This window comes from Diceros bicornis, chromosome 15 (assembly GCF_020826845.1).
Source record: "Diceros bicornis minor isolate mBicDic1 chromosome 15, mDicBic1.mat.cur, whole genome shotgun sequence".
Classification (NCBI taxonomy): Eukaryota; Metazoa; Chordata; class Mammalia; order Perissodactyla; family Rhinocerotidae; genus Diceros; species Diceros bicornis.
Window position 1 is genome coordinate 25,340,804 of NC_080754.1, and position 25,526 is coordinate 25,366,329.

Consider the following 25,526-nt stretch of genomic DNA (forward strand, 5'->3'; position numbering starts at 1 on the left):
CATTTCCATTCCAAGCCAACTTTGATTTCATTGTTAACCAAATTAATTTAGGATCTTAAATTTCCTGTCAATTCCCTAGTCACCACTGTTTTAAATTGGAAAGACACATGCTCTACTAGGTACTCTGCCAAGCACTGGCGCGCCACAGGTGTAGATAAGATGATGCCGCTTTCCAGAAATATTGGTGCCTGTAATTGCACCAGGATTTCAATGAGGAAGGACAGAGAATGTCCCCCTACTGGTCTCAGCACTGAGGGTGAGTGTTGGGGAAGCCAGGAGCATGGTTGTTGTGTCCACAATCTAAGGGTCCCTCCCTTACTCTGCATGTTCTGGAAAGATGGGGATGTTACCACTTTCAGGAGAAAAAAGGGGGATTGTATAGAAGAAGAGCAAAAGAAGGATAAATATAGAAGAAAGAAAATGACAAGGAAATAAGAAGACAGGAGAGAGTAATAATGATGATAACAAAGATAGAATTGGGGGCCAATGCTACGTGCCGGGCCCTATTCTAAGGGGTCTGTGTGTAACTCATTTAATCCTTTCCACAACTCTATGAGGGATATACCATTACTATCCCTATTTTACAGACAAGAAAACTGAGGCCCAAAGAGGTTAAGTAACTTGCCTCTGGTCATACATCTAGAAGTTTAGAGCCAGGTAGAGAAACGTGAAGAAGAAAGAGGGAGAGAGGTTTATAGTGCTGACATATGTTCAGCTTCATTTCTGAAAAGAAGTTCTGCCGCCTGACCTAGTCAGTGAGTAAGTAGCATGTGCCAGACACTGTTCTAGACAGTGGGGAGAGATGAACAGGGCAGAATCCCTGCCCTCATGAAGCTGAAATTCAAGAGGGAGCGAGACATTGATTCAGGATATGATTCAAATATTATGAGATTCGGGAGTCTCACAGACAGCTGGCTGCTGCCCCAGCAACTCCTCTCCCCCAGGATTCCGGGATGCGCTGCCCTCCCCTGGGCTCCAGGCTGGGCACTGTGGCAGCTCTGGCTGGCGCGTTCTTGGTTGTCATGGGTGTGGGTAGGACTGAGATTCTCAGCCTCTAATCAGGGACCCCTGGACAGACCCTCCTTGCCTCTCTGTGCCCTGCCTGCTGCTCTGCTTCCTTGACTTGATCTTCCTTTCTTCTTGCAGGTCAGTCAGGATGGCAAAGCACTGCTGGATGTGCTGCAGCGTCCCCTGAGTCCTGGGAACTCCGAGTCGCTCACAGCCACAGCCAACTACTCCAAGGCAGTGCACCAGGTGCTGGATGTGGTGCACGAGGTGCTGCACCACCAGCGGCGGCTCGAGAGCATCTGGCAGCACCGCAAGGTGCGGCTCCACCAGCGGCTGCAGCTTTGCGTCTTCCAGCAGGACGTCCAGCAGGTAACAAGCTGCTGCCCCACGCCTGGCATCCACCCCAGACAGGCTGACGGCTCGAGTCCCTGACCTGGGTCATCAGGCCTGGGAACACCTGATTTATGCAGGGAAGAGGGCAATTCAGCCCCCAGCTGCCCCCTCCTCAATACTTATTAATTGCAGTCATGTGACATAGCTTTCTTTGAGGTAGAGCTTGGCCCTCACCCAGGCATGAGCTTTCTGGACAACTTCAGGGTCTGGGGGGTTATCGGAGCACTGTCGGGGTTGGACCTCACATAAAATGAGCTCACTTCCCCATCAGGGATGCAAGTGGCCTGCTAGAGATGGGCTGTGGTGGGGTACAGGCCTTTACGGGATTCTTTGGCAAGGTTGTACTTGGGAAACCAGATTTACAACATGGACTATTGATGACTGTATGTTCCATGATTAGAGGTTATTTCTGGCTTAATCTGTCTTTTTGCATTATTATACCAGTCATAGCTTTTTCCTTTACCACAAATAATAAAGAAATGGTTATGTTTCTGACTATAAAAGGACAGCCTTGCCACAAATGCCTTTTTGGATGAAATAACCCATCATACTTTCTCTGTCTCTGAGAGGACCCTTGGGAGCTTTGCTCTGAGGACTGATATACTGGGGGAGGGGGAGCTGGTTGGGAGCTGGAGACTGAAGTTGAGGCTTAGCGTCATCTCCCTGCTGGTTCACTGTGAGAGGCAGGGATGAGGGCGCTTATCTTATCAGACTTTTCTGTGGCCACCAGAAATATGTATCTGTATAATTTCAAGATTATACATATAAAAATGTTTCACTGTCCTTCCATACCTCCTGTGGCATTGACCAGGCGTAATCCAAAAGTGTATCGAAATATATGTGGAAATTTGAGAGCCCATTGGACATGTCTTTAGAGTATTGGTTCCCTTCACAGCTGTTGTTGGGCGGGGCCCTCGTGCTGAGTGCCCTGAGACAGAAGCAGGATGGAGGGAGAGAGGGGCATCCTGTCACTGCCTGTGACACCCTCTGGGTCCCGGGATGCCATGCAGTCAGTCCCAGGAGTAGACAGGCCTTCATTAGTGTCCCCCATTCTTGGGCTGTCCTAACTCCCCTGCATTGCCCCTCCCCTTCCCCTACCCCCCACTGGGGCAGTGATTGAGTCATCAGAGGCAACACCTTAGCCTTAGGAGAAACAGGCACTGCTTATGCGCTGGCCCCAGCTCTGAAACCCTCGTGGGGCCTGCTGGGAATGGAGAAGCAAATGAATCAATTGTCTACTCCTGCCATCTGGAACTGTCCAGATACATATATCATCCCTGAGCACAGGAGAGCACGGAGTCCATCTGTGATTGAGACAGAGTGAGGTGCCAGCCTCTGGAGGCACACAGAGGAGGCGTTACTATTTCAGTGAACTCTGAGTGACTCTCAGAGATTATCTGGCTACGGATTGCACAGCTTCCTTGGTGTGCTCTTAGCCATCTTCTGTTTTGATGGCTTTTATACTATGATGGGTGCTGGAGAGGGGCAGAGGGGCTGCGAGGAGGGTGGGCAAAAGACCTCCCTGACAGGAGTGCGACATCCAGACTTGGACTATCTGGGAATGGCTGTTACCAGACTTTTCTGTGGCCACCGTGACATCTACGCTAAAGCTAGGAGAAAGTATAACAAAACTACACTGGTGGCTATTCTACATCATGCTCTTAAAAATGAGAGCATTTCTGGAATTAAGACCCTATCAATTCATCTCTACTGTATGAATCACATTATTGGCACTGAAGGAAAATAAGCAGGGGCCGGCCTAGTGGTGTAGTGGTTAACTGCACATGTTCTGCTGTGGTGGCCCAGGGTTTGCAGGTTCGGATCCCGGGCGCGCACCGATGCACCGCATGTCAAGCCATGCTGTGGCGGCATCCCATATAAGGTAGAGGGCGATGGGCACGGATGTTAGCCCAGAGCCAATCTTCCTCAGCAAAAAGAGGAGGATTGGCAATGGATGTTAGCTCAGGGCTAATCTTCCTCAAAAAAAAAAAAGAAAGAAAGAAAAGAAAAACAAGCAGATTGTGAGGTGGATGTGATGGGGTTTGAAATTTTCAAACTGAATTTCCCAGGATGGTTAATTCCGTTGTACTTTTCAGGACATGTGAATATGACTTCTGGGAACACGACTTCATTCACCCCTTGTCCCACTCACTCTCTCTCTCACCGTGTATCTGACTCTGGGACAGGTGCTCAAAGAGGAATGTGAAAAATAAGGGCTACCAAGCCTGGTGATAGGTCTCAAATGCTTCCCTGACACCCAAACCACCATTAGCACCTGACAGGTGTCTGAGCTGGTGCTTCAGAAGGGAGCTGGACATAATGCACTCAATGGTCAGAGGGATGGACTTGGACTTTGGTCTCCTGACTCCCAGAAATGTTATGTGTTTGTTGTTTTTGATTTTGTGTTTTTCATCTCTTCTATTCCAGTATCTTCTTGAGAGTAGAAACCATGGCTTCTTCCTCTCTGTGCCCCTTATAGCTCTTAGCTGTGTCTGGCATGAAGCTGGGGTTCTCTTTATATTTGCTGACTTGAGCTGAAATTATCATTGGAAAACCCCCAGTTTCTGCTTCTGTTGAGTAAACACCATTTAACCCTCCATCTCAATCCATCCAGTAGTTGCCAGTGAGTAGCTGGAGTCTGCCTACAGAAATTGTGATGTGACAGTCTTGAGGGTCCCAGATATTTACAGCCCAGGCAGAGGACACAGGGACATACCCTCAGTGCTCACCAAGTATCCCAGTGCTTGTCAGTTATTCAGCAAGCTTGGGCCTCTACAGTGGGCCCAGCACTGTAAACATTCTGGTAAGATGCCTGGTTAGTTAGAATGGCACAGACATACACATTTGAAAATATAAAGGGCAGTTCTACCACCGCATGCCAGTCAGCGTGCCAGGCAACAGAGTATTGATGGAGCAGTTATAGGCAGAAGCGTGAGAAGTCAGAGTTGGTGTCTTGAAGAGGAGAGAATGGATTGAACCATATAGTCTGGATCCAAGACTCTTGAGCACATTTGGGGTCCAGAGATGTTTACTCAGCAGCCTCAGTGGGAAGCTTGTGAGCAAGCATCAGAGGCTGGGGCAATACAGAATGGCGGCTAGGAGCATGGCTCTGGAGTCCAGTGGCCTGGGTTTCAGTCCCGCTCTGACAAGTCTTGGCTGTGTGACCTTGGGCAAGTCTCCCCACCTCCAGTGCCTCAGTTTCCTCACCTCTAAAATAGGAATTCTCATAGTATCTACCTCATCAGACTGAGTGAGATACCAGTACAGAGCTTAGCACCATGCCTGCCTAGTACAGAGTACATCCTCCATCAGTGTTTCCTGGGTTTGGTCTCATCCTCTTTGAGTGGTACTCAGGCGCCGCCTGGTGTTTGTGCTGTTGGGGCCCCCAGCATGATCCTCCTGTTTCTACAATAGCAACTGCTTCGTAGGTTGTGGATCTGCTAAGTCCCATTTCATTCAGTGATAAAATCTCAGAGCTGTCAAGGACCTGGAAGGGCATTCAGTCTAACTAAATATGGTCCAGGAAATTGAGACCCGGAGATGTAAAGTAACTTGGCCCTAACCACACAGCTAATTAATGGTAGTGCTGGGACCAGAAGCTGAGTCTTCTAGCCCCCAGTTCAGGTGTCCTACAGAAAAGCCATGTGAGAGAGGAGGCAGGGATACAGAGGAGAACAGGAAGAGAGATGGAGAGCACACGTGCATACTTACATAAAGGGGGGAAAGACAGATGCATACACACACCCCAAAACAGGAAGGGAAAGACAGAGACAGACAAGAGAGAAAGGGAGAGAGAGAAAGGGAGAGAGATTTAGAGACAGAGAGAAGAGAATCAGACATACATGGGATGGGAGGAGAAAGAGAAAGAGGAAGGTGGGGGGAGAGGCAGAAGAGAAAGGGACAGGGACTCCTGCTAGTGGAGGGAGGGAGAGCGAGCCAGCCTCTTCTTGCCTGACTCCTTGCCCCGTCGCCATTTCGGGGGGTAGTCTTTGCCCAAATAGGAGTACTTTGCCCTTTAAGGGCCCAAAGCAGAGTACAGCAGAGAGATGAAAACCAAAGGTAGACGCCAGTGAAAAAAAGATTCCATTTGAATATCTGCGGCCAGAATTGGCTGACACATCATCTCTGTCCTAGCCCTCCCTTGGGTCCCAACAGCTTTCTCTTCTCTGCTGGGCTTGGAAGCAATGGAAATAAATATCTAAGGCTCAAACTGGAACTTGGGTTCATTAAGCTGCAGAAAGGTGTGGGTAGTATTGCTACAATACTGCCATAGTGTTGCTCCTGGAATAATTTTCAGTACTATTGTTTTTCCAGTTTAGAGTGCGACAATACTGAGCAACAGCCAAAAGAGTGCCCCGTGAGGCATCAGCCGATCTCCACCTTCTGTCTCTTATTCTCCCCTAACTCTTGTGGCTTTCCTTGGATGTGAAGAACTGCTTCCAAGCCCAGATAGACCTCACTTTGTGGTGAGAAGAACAAGAGTAGCTAGATTCTTGATCTTTCTGGAAGATGCGAATTCCATTCCATTTTTTCATAGCCACAGCAAGTGTTTTGAGCACTCTCTGCAGGCCATCTTGTTCTGCCTCTCCTTCTTCTTCTTCTTCCTCTATTTTTTGCAAGAATAATTTGATGAAGTGTTTTGGAACACTACTATGTGCAAGGCCCTGTGCTAGGAGTAGAGGTCTCTGGCCTGAGAGAAGACATATACACCTAAGGATATATGAATGGCCCACAGCTATCTGGGTTCAAGGTCAATAGGCTGGTGGAGTCAGAGCAGGGAAAGTTCCCTGTGGTTGGGGTGGGATTTGCACTGGCCCTTGAAGCTCACGCAGGGGAGATGGGGATGGTGTTCCTGGGGAAGGCCAGGAAGCAGAAAGCTAAGGTATAGCCAGGGGGCAGGGAAGAGGAAGTCTACCTGGGTGCTTGTTCCAGGCAGCAAAAGGGGGAGGTAAGGCTGGGAGACTTAGGAGTGGTCTTGGTGGTGTGGGTGGGACAGTGACACATTTGAGGATCCTTTGCTCTCCCTTAAAAACGATGTCTTTTGTTTTTAAGCAGTCCAGTCAGGTGAGCTACTGAGGGGCAGTGATGGCAGAATTTATCTGACTCAGTGACTTTCCATTCTGACTGAATGTATTAATATTAAAGTCTGTAGTTCTTATACTACAAATGAATCTCACCTGTTTCTATCAGTTTTTCTGGAGCCTCACATGGAAAATTATAGCTCCTACTCTGTCAGCTCTTGCCTGCCAAAGAATGTGTAGAAAGGATTTGAGAGTAATGTTTTTTTAACTCCAGATATTCAATCTTTTACTAGCTATAGTGACTGTAGCTCCTTAATCATACTAAACCAGTTTGGGCCTTGTATAATCCACTTGACGGCTTTGCATAATAAAAGAGGAGCACTTTGGCTTGCACACAGAATGATTAGTTAGAAAAAAGTGACCAGAATGATGATGGATCTAGAAATGAACTCTTCCTATAAGGAGAAAGGATTAAAGCATCTGAGATGGAAAATGCTCAGGGCACAGTCCCAGACACTGTGTGTGTCAGGGAACACACCCAAGAGCCATCTTCAAAATTTGAAACACCGACTGGTTACTTGGTGGGTATGTTGGAGAGGAGATTCAAACATGAGAGAGATAGTTGGATTCCAACCCTGAGTTTTGTTACTGGGGTTAAATATGTCTATAAAAGTTTTATTGATCAAAGCTCAGGATTCATCCTCTCTGTCAGTAAATATGATTGAGCATCTAATCCATTCGCTTGCCTTTTCTTATTTAATCTTCCAACACTATGAGGCAGGTGATAGTTTGGTCCCATCTTACTGATGAGGAAATTGAGGCTTAGAAAGGTGACATTAGCTTACCCAAGTTCACATAGCTAGTGACAGAGCAAGGATTCAAACTCAAGTCTACCTAATCTGTAGGTCCATGCTCTTTACCTCTCTACTATGCCCTTTGTGCTATGCTAGGTGATGAGAATGCAGAGAGACAAGGACCCTGCCCTTGAGGGGTTTATAATAGTGCTGGAATGTCATTGCTCAAAGGGCCCTGATAGATCACTTGGTCCTAAAGTATGAGACTTGCCCAAGGTCATATAGCCGCTGACAGCTGAGATTCATCCTCCAAGTGCCTGTCCAGTAAGACCCATACTTATACCCAAACACTCTTTTCCATCTGTTCTGTCATTGTAGAATTGCCCTCTATAGTTATTTTTATATATATATATTTTTTTTTTTTTTCCTGAGGAAGATTAGCCCTGAGCTAACATCTGTGCCAATCTTCCTCTATTTTGTGCGTGGGACACTGCCACAGCATGATGAGTGGTGTAGGTCTGCGTTTGGGATCCAAACCCGCAAACCTGGGCCACCAAAGTGGAGCGTGCTGACCTTTAACCACTACGCCACAGGGCCAGCCCTTACAGTTATTTATCTTTAACACAAATTTCCCTAAAACAGACACTACCCATTCTCATTTGTTTTTCTCAATCCTAAATATGTTAACTCAGCATTGCTGAGCTTTTATAGCATATATCTTGAAAAATATCCATTTGTCTATGGGAGTATTTAGCAGTGTTAAAGTTCTCAATTAATTTTTTTGATGGTGGTAATCTAATCATTCAAGTATGTTCAGGTGGATAATAGATGGTTCTTTGGGCAGAGTGAATGCCCAGGAAGAGCAAGGTTGAGGCTCAGCTGAATTGGTGAGATAGGAAGGGGAGACAGGGAGGGCTCTGCTTATCAGGGTAGCTTTCTGATTGCAGTGAAGATAGGGAAGCGTTCCCATCTACCTCCTTGGTGTCTCTGATCTTCGAGGGAGCACTCTATCCCTCTCCGTGTAGTAGGAGACTGGTTCTGAAGGGTCTGTTCCAGTCCTCTTCGTGTATTCCCTAGCTAGAATTGGCAGAGTTGGGGAGTGAGCTTTAGAGGCTTGCCTCTGACATGCTCAGACCCTCCTGCCTGGGAATTTCATGGACTCCTCCTACCCTCTGCACTCTACACCCTGCCCCATTCCTCTTTGCCCTACTTTTTGCCTTCCTCTCTTCACTTCTCCACCGTGGCCTCTCCCGTGGTGCTTACTTTGATTTTCTGAAGGCAAACTCTGTTCTGGCTGTAGAATGGTAGTTCTGTCGGGGGGGAGCACCTTCCAAGGAAGGACCTGGGTGCCTCCATCTGGCAGGGTTGGGAGGCTGGTGGGGCCTGGGAGGCAGTGAGAGGAAGAAGCCCCTTCTCAGGAGTCATTGAGCCTCAGGGCTTTCTTGATCCTGGTAATTTTAAACACTTTTATTGTCCTCAATTCCTTTTTTATTATAATATTAACAAGTGACAAGACAGTCACCAGCCAGGGTCACTTCTTTCTGATGACCTCTATGCTCAATGTGTCCTTGACCTCCACATGCTATTTCTGGAGCCTTGACTACCAGGCTAAAGGATAAAAGACTCATACTTTATAACTAGTGGGGAGCTATTGGAAGATTTTGGGGAGAGGAAACAAGCAATCAGAGTGAAGGTCTGAGGTAATTTGGAGCCAGTGGGGTGCTGGGTTGGAGAAGGAAGATCCTGGGAGCCACAGTCATGCTGTGGCCACAGAACATGAACTAGGGTGATGGGACAAGGGTAGATTTGAGAGCATTTCTGAAAAAAATCACTGGAAATTGCTGTCCATTTTGTTATAGAAAATAAGGGAGGTGTCAAGTGTGAATCTGGAACTGTATTTTTCAAAGTGTTGTCCTTGGACCGCTGGCATTAAAATCATCTGGCCAGAGTAGGGCTCTTGTTAAAAACACAATTATCTGGTCCTATTCCACGCTTTCTGTTTAAGAATCTGTGGGTAAGGTGGTGCCTATGTTTTAAAAAGAACCCCAGGTGATTCTGATGCACTCTAACATTTGAGAACCTCTGACTTAAGAGATTCAAGCCTTAGCGATGGAAAGTATGGTGACACCATAAGCAAGCATCAAGGCACCAGGGTGAGGAGATTCTCTCAGGGAGGCACCTTGGACAAAGGTAAGTTCCGGTCACCCCAGCCTCGGCTCTGTTGGGAAGGGACAGGTGTGGGCTGGCTGGGAGTGGAAGGGCCTGAGGGAGGGAGGCAGCTGAAACTTTGGGTCTTCTGGTCTGTTAGCCAGCTTCCACCCAGCATCGCCTCTGTCAGGTAAAAGGACCACAGTTCTCAGAGGGAAGAGAGTCTATACACTGCTAATGAGTTTCAGCTGAGCTCTCTCAGAAAAATGATGGCTTCTCCTGCCATAGCAAGACATTTATTTTGATCATACTTGTTCCAAAGAAGGGACAGAAAATGAATTGCTGGTAATTGGGCATTTCAAGTCACAGCCCGATGGGGAGGCAGGTGGTACTGGCAGTGTGCGCGTCGTTTCTGCTCAGAACTAACGCTCAGTACACTGTGTGAGGAGACAGAAATAATGACTTGATGGGCTGTCCTGGGTGCTCTTACACACTGTGTGTACTTGAACCTTGAACAGAACGGAATGCTTGTGGATACCTGATGGCTTGAAAACTCGCCTTCATTGGCCTCCGAATAATGGCTTTCTAAAGAGCGGGCTGGGTAGGGGCTGGGAGGTAGTTGCTGAGAGGGAGGAGTTCTAAAGTTTATTTTAAAAAAAACAAAACGTCTTGCTTCTTTTACCGTGGATTAAATTATGACACAAACTTAATAACCTATTTCAAATAAGGTGATTGATCAGAGAGAGCCAGATGAGGGAAACAGAGAGCTGGGATTCTGATTCAACATGTGTTTGTAAAATGTCTACATTTCCTTGAATGGTTTTTGCCCTTTATCAGATTGGTTGGGTTCATTCACTCATTTATTCAGGAAATGTTCTTTCAGAGCACAGCAGCGAACCAAACAAAGCCCTGCCCACATGGAGCTTACATTCAAGAGGTAGAGAGAAAACATCACCACTAACAAATATGTGGTAGATCATATAGTGATAGCCGCTGATGGATGAGCAGAGAGCTAAATGAATAAGCCATGGGATGTGCTTAAGAAGAGGTTGCAGGCACGCGAAATGGGACCTACGAAGTCCTTGAGACCAGAATGAGCTGGGTGCATTCACAAAAATAGGAGAATGGCCAGAGCGGCTGGTGAATAGAGAGCAGGGAAAAGGGGTAAGAAGTTTGGAGAAATGGGCTGGGTCCAGATCCAATCAGCAATGGAGAGAATTTGGATTTTCTAAGTGTGATGGGAAACAATTGTAGAGTTTCAATAAGGGGAGTGTCATGATTCTGTTTAAAGAAATAGGTCTGGCTACTGTGTGGATGGGAGTGTCGAGAGTAAAAGGAGGGAGACCACTTAGAGGACTGGTGGGTGAGTGAGGAAAGGTGGTGGCTTGTACTAGGGTGGTTGTGGCAGAAACAGTGCACAAGAAAGAGTAAATAAGAAAGACTCAGCCTTGTGGCTAAGCAGCTGGGTGAATTATAGTATCTTTTGCTGAGACAAGGAAGACCAGGAGAGGAGGGGAGTGGAGCAGAAGGGAATCAAGTGTTCTGTTTTAGATAAGTTAAGTTTGAGGTGCCCATTATATGCCAAATTGGAGAGGAAGAGTAGGCAGTTGAGTATATGAGTCTCAAGCTCAGGAGAGAAATTAAGACTAGAACTGTGAATATGGAAATTACCAGCACCTAGATGATATTTAAAGCTGTGGAACTGAATGAGATCACCAAGAAGTAAGAGGAGAGAGAGAAGAGATCCAGAACTGAGCCCTCAGGTATTCCAAAACTTAGAGGCTGGGAAGACTAGGAGGATTCAGGAAAGAAGATTACAGTGGAGATCAGCGAGCCCCAGTGAGGATGGTGTCTGAGGAGCTAGTGAAGAAATGTTTCCAGAAAGGGGAGGCTCTTCCTCTTAAGTGGGGCTGAGCAAGGTTGGCATCTCCACAGGGTGGGAGGGCCGCAGCGGCTGAGGGATTCAGAGCCCGAGTGGATGAGGATGGCTTTGGCGGGAGGGCAGCCCAGCCCTGAGAGTCCTCCAGGAAGGGTGGTCCAGAGTAGAGTGAAGAGGGAGTCCCGTGCGGGGGCAGCCTGGTGCAGCGTGTCAGAGCCCAAGCAAGATGAGCAGAGCGTCTATATAAGAAGGTGGCCCAGCACAGGTGCAGAGACTGAGCAGGTTAAGGAGGCCATCCACGAGGGGCGGGGGCTGTGGTGCGCAGTGCCACAACCTGGGTGGAGTGAGGAGGGCATCCATGAAGGGAGGGCAGCCCAGCTTGGAGGATCAGAGTCCAAACAAGGGAGGAGCTGTCCACCAGGGGGCTAGCCAGGAGAAGTTGATTAGGAGGTGGTCTTAGAATCACCCCCTGAGGAAGGGAAGGGAAGAAGCAGGATTAGATAGAGGGTGAAGCTGAGCTGCAATGTCATCGCACAGGAATCCTCAGCCAGCCCTTCAGGGCGTGCTGAAGATGGGATGACCATTCAGAGCTGTCCCGGGTTGGGGAGTGAGAACTCGGCCTTTGTACACTGAAGTCTGTCATTGGGTAGAGGCCAACCTGGGAAGGGCTGTGGCTTTGGGCAAAGCTACTGTCTTCAGCCAAGGGTAATAATCCCCAAAGGGGACTGACAACTGAGGGCTGTCTGCCTGCTGGCGGCACTCTCAGCAGTTGTGGTAAAAAGTCCTTTATGGCACATCACAGCATCTACCACCTACATGGTCTCAAAGTACCTCCCCCAAATCCTTATTAATTACAAAGGGAGTAAGAGTGGCTTTTGCAATGAGGAAGGCTGGAAGACGCCACCTTAATCGAGTGATCAAAGTTAATATCACCAGTAACGGGACAAACTGAAATTGTATCCTACCTGATAGAATGCACTGGGAAGAACTCATTTCTGTGATTTCCTGATTCTAATCATGAGGAAATAGCAGACAAACCCAAAGTGAGGAACATTTTAGAAGGTAATAGGCCTGTAACTGTTAAAAGTGGCAAAGGCAAGAAAGTCAAGTGAAGCCTGAGAAGCTATTCCAGACTAAAGGACAACTAAACATGACACGTGCTGCGTCATTTTGCTCTAAAAGTCAGTGTTGGGACAGATGGCAAAACGCATGGGGTCTGGGAATCAGATGGTAGTGTTGCTGCCAGAACCTCTTGGGTTTGAATCCTGATTCCACTATTTGATAGCTGTGTGAAGTCAGGCAAGTTAATTAACCTCTCTGAGACTCATTTTCTTCATCCAAACATGAGGATAATAACTCTCACCTCCCAGGGTTGTGCCAAGATAGCAAAGATGAGATGATGAGCAGCATGCCCTGGCCTAGTGCTTGACAAAGAGCAAACCCCCACAGACAGTAGTCTCTTCTTCCGAGGAGGGGAGGCACTGTACCCTCAATATAATAAAAACATGAAATATTTGAGTTAGAAGGAGATTTAGGGAGATGGTCTGATCCAGCATTCACATTTGAGGCAGTGAGTTCCAGAGAGGAGAAGGCACACACCCAGCTGGGTCACAACTGGTTAGAGGCAGAACTGGGACGAGAACCCAGGTTCCTCTTGACCTCAAGGATGGTGTCTATAAGTTAGGATGATCATGATGGTACCACATTTTAATGACGCTTTAGAAACCTGAAACACTTTTATATATAAGTAGAGCTTAGATACCAACTTAAAACTTTGTTTCAAAGATGGTTATCTTTAAGTGCAGGGGCCTCCTGCACTGGGCTGGGTGATCCTTGGGGTCTCTTCTAACACTAAGATTCTATCATGTTAGAAAGAATCCAAAAAATCAGAGTCCTGGGACAGAAAGCAGCTAGGCCATTGATTTTCTCCCAGTAACTCAGTTGCATTCGTGGCCACTGTTCAGAAAATATCAATAGTTCTCTTCAAAAGAACTTTTTCTCTTCTCCTTAGCAGCTAGAAAGACTGTCTCCTCCCCTGAAAAGCACTGTCTTGATTGTATGCTCGTTGGAATAAACACAATTAGATGAGAAAGAAAGGAGGTGATTAGGGAATTATGCATAATGGCTGTTAGATTGGCTCCCAAATCCGGTTCAGGATGTGAGTATCTCTCTTGGAAAAGGCTGTTCTGGGAAAGGACTAATTTCTGGTTGAAAAGTTGGGGCATGAGAAAGGAGGAGGAGCTTTACAAGTTGTCTACAAGACTGCCTGCCTGCTGTAATGGCGAGGAGTCCCAGGCTAACCTGGGCTTTTGTTCCCAATGACAGGGCAAGGTCAGGCCTCTTGCTGAATGGAGTGGTACAACTTCTCCCTAGACAGTAGAGCAGGAGCCTTAGCCATATTTGCGCCTGACAAATCATGGCTGTAAACATTCATTGAGTATCTCATGCATGTGCAGTGCTGGCAGGGATGCTGGGGACAGAGGGAAGATGAAAGGATAGGATACAATGATGAAAACCCCATACTCCTTCAGGAACTACCTACCTGCCAAGTGGGGCAGTGGAAAGGGTGGAGACAGACAAAGAGAACTTTGAATGCAGACTGTGAGAGATGCTAAGATAGAGTTATGATGGGAGCATGGAACTGGAGACTTTCACCCCAAAGCTGTGTGTGGGGGGATGAGTTTGAGTTCAGTTCAGTTCAATGTGTCTTAAGCAAACCACTCTATGCTGAGTACCATGCCATGTCCTGGGATCACAAGGAGGTCAGAGTCCAGTGGGAGAGACAAGCCTGTGGGCAATAACTGTGGTTTGAACAGAATCAGAGAAAGATAGCACCACCCCTGCCTGGATGGGTTATTAAAGAGAAAAGACTTTCTAAAACTAGTGATTTTGAGATGGCACCTAAAGGATGAGTAGGAAGGAGCCTGTGAAGTGGATATAGGGAGAAAATGATATGGACATTTCAAGCGAAGTTAAAAATAGTGAAAGCAAAACTCAGGAGGTGAAAAGCAGCTTTCGGGGTGATGTAGGGGTGAGGTGGGAATTCACTGGAGGTGGGGTTAGGAGGGAGTGGGCTGGCCACAGAGGACTTTGCATGTCAGGTTAAGGGCCCCTCAAAAACTGTATCCCAGTGAATACCCCTTCAAGAATGCCTGGTTAATTCCATGTAAGCCTAAATTTGTGTTCTTCAAATGGATTTGGTGTCTCTAATTTTTTTATTATTAGGATCCAGCTATATGAACAATTTATAATTCTTAAACCTTAGTGTATAAAATTGCTTCTTTGAAACTAAAGGCACATCTTTCCAGAGTTAGATTGACGACTATCTTTGGGTGCTACTTCCCACTCAGGTTCAGAGGCACAACTGTCATTTATCAAAGCCAGAGCATGAGTATGGAAATTGAAAGAGAATTTAAGAAAAATCTGTCATCTTGGTGCTGTCCCTCGTAACTCACTTGCTTCTGCACCCGTGACCAGTTCCTCCTTCCACGCAGTTAGTGATTCAAGCCAGGCCCCTGGGCGTCAGCCTTCCACCTGCCTCTCTATCACCCCCATACCCAATCAGCAAATCCTGGCCATTCTCTCCCCTAAATACTACTCAAACCTGTCTCTCCACGGACACTGCCATTGGCCTCTTCTGAGCCACCATGGTCTCTTGTCAGGATTTCTGCAGTAACCTCCTGTTTTCCCACTTCTGTTCCTCCCTTCCTCCAATTGATTCTCCATGAAGCAGTCAGAGCAATCATTTTAAATGCAGATCTTCTGATGTCTTTCTCCTCCTTCCAGCCCTGCAGTGGCTCTTAGGATGAACGCTGGCATCAGCCTCAGCTCACCAGGGCTGAGCACTGTCTGGTCTCTGCCTTCTCTGGGCCTGTTTCCTACCTGCGCCCTACTCAAGCCCTGCTGCTCTGTTTATTGCCTCACTGGGGGAACTCCCACTCTCTCTCAGGTCTCAGCTAACCCTCACTTCTTCAGAGAGGCCTTCCCTGCCTGTTGGCACTTTCCACCATTGCAAGTAATGATGAATTGTGTGATTTCATGTCGAGTGCTTATTACCCACTTAAACTAAGTTCTTGGAGTCAGGGCCTCACCTGCCTTATTTAATACTGCACCCTGGGCTGTCCTAGTGCCCCACACCAGGGCACAATAAGACTAATAGATATCTGTTTGAATATGTGAATATTCATATCCTACATGTGCTTCTCTGCATCCTGAGGACCCCTCAGATAAAAGCAGAAAGATAAAACCTCCTATTGTTGGAAACGCTTGAATACCGATTCAAAGCCATCAATAGGTATGATTAACTATTGTCCTGTACTATCCTGACTATAATTGATAATTGAGTATTTTAAATAAGATCTTGTGCATCAGAGAAATTAACCAGGGGGCAGCTAATAAGGGTTGCCTTGATGGGTGCTTACCCTTTGGTAGGGTCCAGGGTATGGCTAGTAACTCTATTCTTAGCCAATGATGTTCGGATTCTGGGACCCACCAGAAACTGAAGGATTTCCAGACTTCCAGGGCTGCACCTTCATTTACGGTGTGTAATGTAACTGTCAGGCACTGCTGGTGTCTGCTCAGAAGCACATTTCTCTGCCGTGTAGTCTACATGGGAAGCTAGATTGTACTCCCAGGGATGGGGGACATGGAATCAAGGGTCAGGGGACCATGTGGTCTAAATGTGTGTATCAAGCCAGGCTGGCTCCAAATGAACTGTCTGAAACAAAACAGTCAGAAATCAGCATTTTAAACAATACCTCATGTATTGATTATGTTTATGGGTTCTCGAGTACTTTTTCAGTCTCTATGTATTACTAAAGTAATTTTGTTCACTTCCTAAGTCATTGCTTTATATTTGTTAAGTTGATTTCCATGCAGTCCCTGAACCCTCACTGAGGCTGCACTTGTTTTCCCACAGCTTCAGTTCTAATGGAAAAAGTTGGACTAAACGGAGGCAAAGTAACATCACAGAGCAAAGTTATGTTTAAGTAAAAGCCTCTCAAATATGAAATAAATAGATTTTTAGGTGGTTAAGGCTAATTAAGTAAATTGAAAATGAATTCAGTCGCTAACTGAAAATGAATTGACATTTTAAAGAAAGCAAAATAACTAAACCGGAAACAAACTGCCTTTTGTGTGTGTGTGTGTGTGTGTGTGTGTGTGTGTGTGTGTGTGAGGAAGATTAGCCCTAAGCTAACATCCATTGCCAATCTTCCCCTTTTTGCTGAGGAAGATTGGCCCTGGGCTAACATCTGTGCCCATCTTCCTCTGGTTTATATGGGACGCCGCCACAGCACGGCTTGACAAGCAGTGTGTCAGTCCGTGCCCAGGATCTGAACCTGTGAACCCTGGGCCGCTGAAGCAGAGTGTGCGAATTTAACTGCTATGCCACCGGGCCAGCCCCCACAAACTGCTTTTTAGGAAAAAGTTTAAAAGTTGTGAAATCACCCTCAGTATAAAAGCTAACCATTTGTGAACTAGTGGAAGAAAAACACTCCTCTTTAACCACTTTGCCTCAGAATAACTAATTTTATTAAAGCTAGAGATAAAAAATGAAATGAAATAAAATAAATTTCATGAAAACGGTGCCAGACAAGCAGGTCATACTCAACTGCTCAAAACTAAATTAAAAAAAAAAACTTGTAATCTGAAAATCTGTCATCAATTCCAAAGCAGTCATGAAAGGCTGCAAGACAGCTCCTTTGTATATAAAACTTATTCCAAAGCTTCAATTCATTCTCAAAAGGGGGTTATTAAAAGTTTAAATATGCATAAAAATTATAAAACTGCACTATTCATGGTACACAATATACAGGAAACTTTGTGACTAGAAGTATTTATCTTTGACCTTGCGTGCTGATGCTTATCATCCCCTTTACAGTACAGAATTGTGGGATCAGATTGTGGCAAGTAACAACGCACTCTCCTGATTTTTTTTGTTGAAATTTCACTGTAAGTAATTCTAGAGTACTGTAGCCTTCTTTCTTCTAAGAAAGGAATAAAGTTCCTTTCAGTGTGGCCTTTCAGTATTTACAAAAGGTAAAAATCCAGTTCCTTTACTACTGCAATTTCTTTTTACAGACGTGCCTCCAGAATATTTAAAAAATATTGCCAGAATTTGTTATATAAAACGTTTATAATCTCTACACCTAATGTTTTGATAAAGTCAGTTTTGAAAAAGCCTTTTTTTTCCTTCATTTTAATGGACAGGTACCTGACTTTCCAGTTTTAAGTGAATGTTTGTTAAACCTTATTTTTATATTCATAGGTGCGTTTCTCTGAACTAGAACCATCTTGGTCTGGGCTTTATGATACCGTCACTGAAGGTTTTGAAGGCTTCCACACTTTGCACAATTGCAGGCATTAATTTATCTCAAATGTTAGAGGAAGTGAAACCAAGGGCTACATTCTGTAGAGCCAGAACTTCCATGTCTGGCTCTACAGAATTATGGAATGATTTGGTCTACCTGCTTGCCACAGGGCAATCTGCAGAAGAAACAGAAAAATGGATTAAAGCATTCTTTTAAACAGGCTTAGTTCATCTAAATCATTTTCCCAAAAGTCCTTCTAAAATCTGAGAAGGCTGGTACCTCATTAATCCAATGTTCAGGTGAAGTTTAGTATAGTAGGAGTAGAGTGGGCTCAGTTGAGTCTTGGCAGATCTGTAACAGGTGAGTCTGTACCATAATTCTGATTTAATTGTGGCCACCTGATTTATTGAGTGCCGGCTCCTCAGAGACCAGAAGGTGAACTGCTTCCCTTCTCTCTGGGAGGCACGCATTTTTGTTAGGCTATCTGGGCAAATGCAAAACGGATGTTAAAGGCTTTGGTCCTCCCTACATTTCAAGGCTTTTACTAAGGGGTTTCCACTCTCCCTGTCAAGTGCCCCTCAAGACAACGTATTTTCTCAGCATCCCCTCACTCATGCCCCCACTGCACCAGTCACCTCTGTTCTAGCTTCTCTAAACACTGAGGAAAATGTCTTGAGTCCAAATCACTAAATCTTACGCCTGGATGAACATGGAGTTTCCACTGCTTCCCAAGAAAATCATAGATGCTAAAGGCCTTAGAACGCAAAGACCTTTCTTTATTTTTTTGGTTGGTTGGTGTTGATTGGAGGAGAGAGGTGGAAGGAAGCCAGAGAGGGCAGTTGTCCTGGTGACCAGCTACCTTGAGCAGAGCTCCAGTTGGAGACTGACTGCTCTGGACTTTCCTTCCAAGATTAGGAAGAGAGTCCCAGGAGCACACTGAGGCAGGAGCCCATGACTGGTCGCCACTGCTGTGAGCATTTTTATGGTGAAGTGAGGGCCACGGAAATGCCCTGACCTGACACTGCCTAATTTCCTGCCAATGTGTCTGACTTTATGGAGTTGGAGTAAACGTGGTGAGGGGGTTAAACGGTGCCTGATGGTCTGTGTAGCTTGTTTAAAATAATGGACTAATTAAGGCTGGAAAAACTGAAAAAGTAATGAGGGGATATTCTGGAGATCAAAGAGGATGACTTGAATTTTGTTAAGGGGGAGATTGTTATGTTGCCACCGACGGCAATGAAATCCCCTGAATCTACACTTGATTGAACATTTCCACCTGGACTGCTGCTTTCTGATTGGCATGGGGAGTCTAGGACTCTAGCAGTCACACATGTTGTCACATGTCTTTCCTTTTGTCAGAAAGTCATTGTTTCTGTGTTCCTCCTTTGACCAGGTGTTGGACTGGATTGAAAACCATGGTGAGGCCTTTCTCAGCAAACACACAGGGGTTGGGAAGTCCCTGCATCGAGCCCGGGCCCTGCAGAAGAGGCATGATGATTTTGAAGAGGTGGCTCAGGTGAGATGCTGTGTGTGGCTGTGTGTGTGTGTGTACATGTGTGTGGAGCGGGTGAGGGAGACCAGGGCTATGGCTTTGGTGTTTGGTGGGGCATGTTGGGTTGATAGCCCATAGCATGTCTGGACTGCCTTCCTGCCTGATGCAAGGGACCTGTGTCTGCTCTTGGATCGCTAGGGGAGTGGTAAAGAGACCCTCAGTTTATGGTCTTCAAAGAAAATCTTCATGCCAGCATGATCTGTAAATGCCACGAGATGGTAATGGCGGGAGGGAATGACATTATTAGAGCCATCAATAGCCCAAAGCTACCACTATGTTTGTCACTGCAGGCTAGTGGGAGCTGAAAATCAGTGCCAGCTCTGCTTGCAAAGCTGTGTACCTTCCAGGTCCTGAAGGAAGAGGTAGCACCTCTTCATCAAGCTATGCACCCACAAGGCTGAATGTGCCCAGAGAATGCACCTTTGTATCATTGGCACAATAGTTAGTCTGTAATCTGCACAATATTCAGCGTTTTAGCTGAGCTGCACACCTGGTCCAAAAAGGGCACCATTTTCTAATTTGCACAAAGATGCTATATGAGAGGCCTTAACCATTTGTCTTAATAGAATGATATAAGAGGCTTTCTGTTCTGAGCCTGCATCCTCAAAATTTTATCCTAACTCCCTTATATTCCTCTTTTGGGAAGTTTTCCAAATAGATCCTGAAAATATTCATCTTCAAGATGAAATTCTGCTGTCCAGTTATTTTGTCGAGTGTGATCAGTTGCAGTAGAAAATAAGACTCTTAAGAATAAGGCAGGAAAGGGGCAGCTGTGAAGAGTATAAGTATAGGACAGAGGGGTGGATGTGGCTGGAGTGGTGAGGACCACAAAGCTAGGGTTTGTCACATCACAGCTTTACCCAGGGCTGACTCCCATCCCACTATGTGGGCAGTCCTCAACGTGGGTGTTCCGCTGGGCATTGTGCAGAGCCCCAACCTTCGCCCAGGGGGGCTACCAGCCCCAGACAGATGTGAGCTGTGGGAGCAAAAGAGAGGGACTGCCAAGAACCAAAGGAATCTACTAGAGGACAGGAAAGTAGTGGAGCATACCACATCTCTAGGTGAGCTGCAAGTGTATGCTGAAAAGTGAGAGGCCTGACAGGAGCCAGAAAGACTGTGTCAGCAGTGAGTTGACCCCGGGGAATGCAGGTATATTAGACCCAACCTATAGAATAAAGAAAGCCTCATATGGAACCCTGGTGTACTGTTGGTGGGAATGTAAAATGGTGCAGCCACTGTGGAAAACAGTATGGTGGTTCCTCAAAAAATTAAATATAGGATTACCATATGATTCAATAATCCCACTTCTGGATGTATACCCAAAAGAATTAAAAGCAGAGATGTGAAAAGATATTTGTACACCCATGTTCATAGCAGCCTTATTCACAATTGCCAAAAGGCAGAAGCAACCGAAGTGTCCATTTACAGATAAATGGATAAATTAAATATGGTATATACATACAATGGAATGTTATTTAGCCTTAAAAAGGAAAGAAAATGTGACACATGCTACAACATGGATGAACCTTGAAGACATTATGCTATGTGAAATAAATGAGTCACAAAAGGACAAATGTATGAGTCCATTTATATGAAGTACCTGGAATAGTTGAGTTCATGGAGACAGAATGGTGGTTGCCAGGGGCTGGAGGGTAGAGGGAATGGGGAGTTATTATTTAATGGGTACAGAGTTTCAGTTTTGCAAGATAAAGAGTTCTGGAGATGGATGGTGGTGATGGTTGCCACAATGTGAATCTACTTAATGCCACTGAACTTAAAAAGTTTCATGTTATGTATGTTTTACCACCACCACCACCACCACCACAAGAAAAGCAAGCCTCGTAGCCACACAAGGACCTTCTGCAGAATGAGCTGGACTATGCCAATGTGATATAGACTCAGGCCCAATGGGCCTTTGATGGACAAGATGTAGTACAGACCCTAAATATCTGGGTGGCCAGGCATTCTGGGTGCCTTTTTAGCCTGTTAGGGGGCAAAAGATGGGAGAGGGCCACATGCACTCCCTGTCTGGTGGGGGTGGGGGTGGGGGCGAGATGGGGCAGATCATGGTACCAGGGATAATCTGTTGGAATAGAACCATCCCACAATCCCACAGCTTTGGTGCTCTTGCCTTTTGGCTGCCCTATGGCTCAGCCTCTCCTCACTTAGAAAAGACATCCCCAGAGCCACCACAGCCCTGACCCAGCCCACTTCTCCTTGCTTTCTTCCTGTTGCAGCCTCATAGGTAATGCCAGCATTGGTTATAGGCCCATGAGGGGGCTGTCATTTTGTGTGTTGTTACAACTGAGCAAGCCTGGTGGCCACCCCAACTTCAACCCCATTTCTCCCAGTTGCTCCTCTACCTTCTCACTGATGCCTGATATGCCTTTCGCATGGGACAATGCCTTTCATTCGGCAGCAGAGACACATTAATGTAAATTTATACTAAAGAAAGAATGGACACATTTTTGAGAGCTTATGGTTCCATTATGTATTTTATCTCCCACCAATCCTGAGTGATGGATAGTATTAACCTTGTTTTATGGAAGACGACACTAAGGCTCAGTTCTTCAGTGTACCCAAGTCATGTGGCTTGTCTGTGGCTCTGCTGGGATTCAAACCCAGGTCTGTCTGACTCTAGAGTCATGTTCTTACCCTAACTCCCTGCTGTCCCTTATTGAGGTATAGGAACTGGGTGTAAAATTCATTTCCAAGTGCCGGTTTTCTCATGGAAAGTGCAGCCCAAGAGCACGAACGGGGGGGAGTAGGGGGTGGGGGGTGGTGCGTGCTGCTGTGGCCATCCTGTTTGGCGTATGCTACATCTTTTCCCTGGCCATGCCAACAAGTAATGTCTTGGTATAATCCACTTCTCCCTGCCTCTGCTTTCTGATGAGACTGTATCTTTGCGAGAGAGAGAGAGTTCTACCTTTCAAAAGGCTCACGTTTTTAGGAGAAGTGTTTCCCCAGGAAAGGGGAGCAGCAGATGTGGGCCACAAAGGGAACACCTACGCAAGGGGCCATGAGGTCACCGCATTGCCCTGTAAATAGGCCTCTAGAGATGGGTCTCATAGTCTGGAAATTAATCCAGTCTTGTTCCCCCATCCCCACTCTGGGGAAGGGAGTGGGCAGTGGAGCTGCCTAGCATCCCAGAATTGGTAGTCCACGTAGAAGAACCAACTCTGACCATGGTGAAGGCAGATGGACTGTTGGTAGCAGCCTGCCTCAGCCCTGCTTTGTGCTGTGCAAGGTGATCATCATGATCAGGTGGTAAGAAAGGGGGTGACCCAGGCAGGGAAGGGCACTCTGTTTCTCTCTTGCTTCTGTTCTCAATTAGGTGAGGGCCACTGGGAGGAGAGGCGTGGATTTAAGCAGGAACTGGGTAATTCTTGAGTTGGTCAGAGATTAATGACCCAAAGTGAAAGCGTTGAAGCTCGTTCCTTGTTTTGGGTTGCTGGTTATGAGATATGGTCAGGAAGGGCATCACACGTGGTGTGAAGTAGGAGGCTGGGGATCACTTGTCAGCAGTGTTACAGAGGGTCATGATTCAGTGAAGGAACCTCTTTCAACTTGATGATTTCATGCTTCTTTGACCAGAGGCTGACATGAAAAGGGAATTCTGAGCTCCCATTCTCAGTATTCAGGTTTAAAAAATTGTCTTGAATCAAAGCAGAAGGAGAGCTCTTGCGTCTGTTACAGCTCCTGGAAATTTGCCCTTCTGCCTGGAACAGCAAGCTCTCAAGCAGAGAAAATGGCTAACCACAGGGAGAGGTCAAGGGACAGCCTAAATGCCCTGAGCAAATACATCTCCACCCCTGGGATAGTGGGAGCGCCTGTGATTCTCACCATTGCTTACTCTTTGTGGTCAAAATAAATACAAATGATATCTGTGAAGAATTAATGTAGCAACCCATTATCTGTCATTAAACTTTAACTTAAATTTTGTGTTTATTAGCTCTTGAACACGTTTTAAACAAATTATTCAACTGTCATTTGGAGGAAATGAATTATGTATTCGTGAGTCCTCAGCTCATCCTGCAGGTGGCACTCTTTGAATAGCCTACATAGAGGCTGAGCTGAGTGAGGAAAGGAGTCACAGTCATGACTGTGGAGGCTCCTGACAGGCAGGTGATGAGGGTCTGGGGTCAGGGGATACATCAGAGGTCTGTCTCTGCGCGTCTTTCTAGTCCAAGTTATTGAGATTGCCCATGTTCAAATGGAAGACCTGGGTACTAGTAGGAACCCCTCCTGGTCCTGGTAGATACTTGACTCAAGTTGCCTATAAACTCATCAAATGACTCAGGCCATAGAGTAAATCAGATTTTAAAAGACACTTACTATATTTTTACTTTTTTTTGTGGCAGGTTAGGTGTCATTGGGAGTATAAACAAGTATAAGGGTTTTGCTGCCCATACTAGCACAGCTGTCAGGGCATAGATGTGTCCATATCTGCCCAGGAGGTAGAATGGACTATAGTACTCTTATTTTGTCCTGCAATATTTGCTATCACTCAATAGGAGAGTTCTCAAGTGTCTGTGGTTTAGATAGCAGCTCTGTTAGTTTTATGACCTCTTTAGCTTTATGACCTCATTATCTGAAATGACAGACTTTCTGTAAGCTAGCTTAGTCAAAAATTAGCAAGCATTTCCATTCAAATATATATTACCTAAAATCTCAAAGCACAAAATCACATTTAAGCAGCTAAACATAAGTAGCATTAGTGTAAAATTGTTGAAAAAACAGACCATTTAAAGAAAGATTTAAAGAAAAATAAAAACATAGGCACAATTAATACTTCATTCAGTAATCTCTGGTTAGTTGTTTCCCTGTCTGACCCTTGTTTTTTTCTCAAACTTGAATAGAATACACTTAAAAAAATTTATTCTGAGTCTTGGGGTCAAAATAGGCAAAAATGGAAGGGAAACATTTTAGTGAATCCATCGGTGACCTTGCTCATCAAAGATATTCGAAGTATAGTCAGCTAACCTACCAGAGTACTAAGGGCAAATAAAATAAGGTGTTCTTTAGAGACGGAAAGCCTGTGCCCTCAGAGTGGGGCAGGAGCTCTCATCAGTTTTCATGTCCCACCAAGTCTCTGTGTTGGGCATCATGGGAAATTAAAGAGATGCACTGATTCTGTCATGAGGAACTCACAATCTAATGAAAAACAGGCAGCACACACATTCTAAGAAGTCCCATAGTAAGAGAGGAGACATAACCTTTACTCTTTTAGGGTTTTCAAGGAGCATTTCTAGTGAAACCAAGATAAACCATTAGTTCATTTGGAGATCCAATAAATACACCTGCCTAGGGGGTGGTGTAATGACCTTTTGAGTAAGTTCCATCTTTCTTTTCATGCCTGAGATGGTGACCAATTATAGCAGCTGCAAATGCAAGCAGAAGGAAAAGGTGGGAGAGCTTAAATAGATGCTTTTTCACACTCCAGCTTCTTAGAGATGATGAAAGGTTCTTAGGCAGGATACAAAAAAATAGTGAGGAAGAAAGCCAGGAATATGCAGAGGAATTAATGTCATGAAGTGGGCAAGTGGAAGAATGTGAAACAGCAGAGGCATAAAGGACACTCTCACCCTTTGGATCTTTCATGGCACTCTTCCCGTTGGGGTGGATTCAAGATATTCCCTCCACGGAGCGCTAGGGAGAAGTTGCTGGCATGAGCTGATGGGAGGGGCCTTGTGACCACTCTCAGGAAGAAGAAAGATGTTTTATGTTGTGGATAACTCCCAACCAAGGGTTTTGAAGGTCATTTTGTATACACTTGATGTGGAAAATTGAGAAGGGGGTCAGAGTCAATATCCAAGATATTGTAGGTAGCCTGCCAAGAACCTCTTATCAAGATCATGAATTGTCCCCCTACTTTTGCTGCTTCCTGTGTGGAACAAATGGCACACTCAGAAGAAATCAGGACTGCATTCCTAATGACTTTAAAGTTCTGGGTAGCAAACTGAAAGATTTGAAAGCACAGGTGGTGTTTTATGTCTTGTTCCATGTGATGGCAGTGACTATGGAAAAGAAGGGAGGCTTTGAGAAACAAATGGCTACCTATGTAGATGGTGTTTTAAAAAGTTTTCTGGACTTTATCCTACAGAGCCAGGATGATGGACTTCTGGCTAGGAGTAGAGTGCATCTTGTAAAGATTGAGAAGAATGTGCTTTCGCAGAAAATCTTGTTGATCTATCTAGAAGGATTTAAGTAAATTTTGAGGTGGAAGGAGAAAATTATCCCAGTAAAGCCAAAACCAGATATATGGGGCACCACACAGGTGACATAGAAAGAAGTACCTTGTGAAGGAAATGCTCTTAGGTCACCTTAGGTAAAGAAAATACCAAGAATATATATTGTAAACAATATTTATAGCCTTCCTTATCTATATATCAGCAAAAGGCATGTGTAAGAAGTGAGGTA

The 25,526-nt window shown here is 45.6% G+C and overlaps 1 protein-coding gene across 5 annotated transcripts in view; it reads left to right on the forward strand.

The window, feature by feature from the left end:
* The window catches only part of KALRN (kalirin RhoGEF kinase), a 633,650-nt gene that overhangs the window by 269,631 nt on the left and 338,493 nt on the right, over window positions 1-25,526 (forward strand). For all 5 annotated transcript variants that reach the window (XM_058555948.1, XM_058555950.1, XM_058555937.1 and 2 more), the window contains exons 9-10: window positions 1,147-1,377; window positions 18,948-19,070. In XM_058555948.1, coding sequence (XP_058411931.1) covers window positions 1,147-1,377; window positions 18,948-19,070 — 354 coding nt within the window. The remainder of the gene's footprint in view (window positions 1-1,146; window positions 1,378-18,947; window positions 19,071-25,526) is intronic.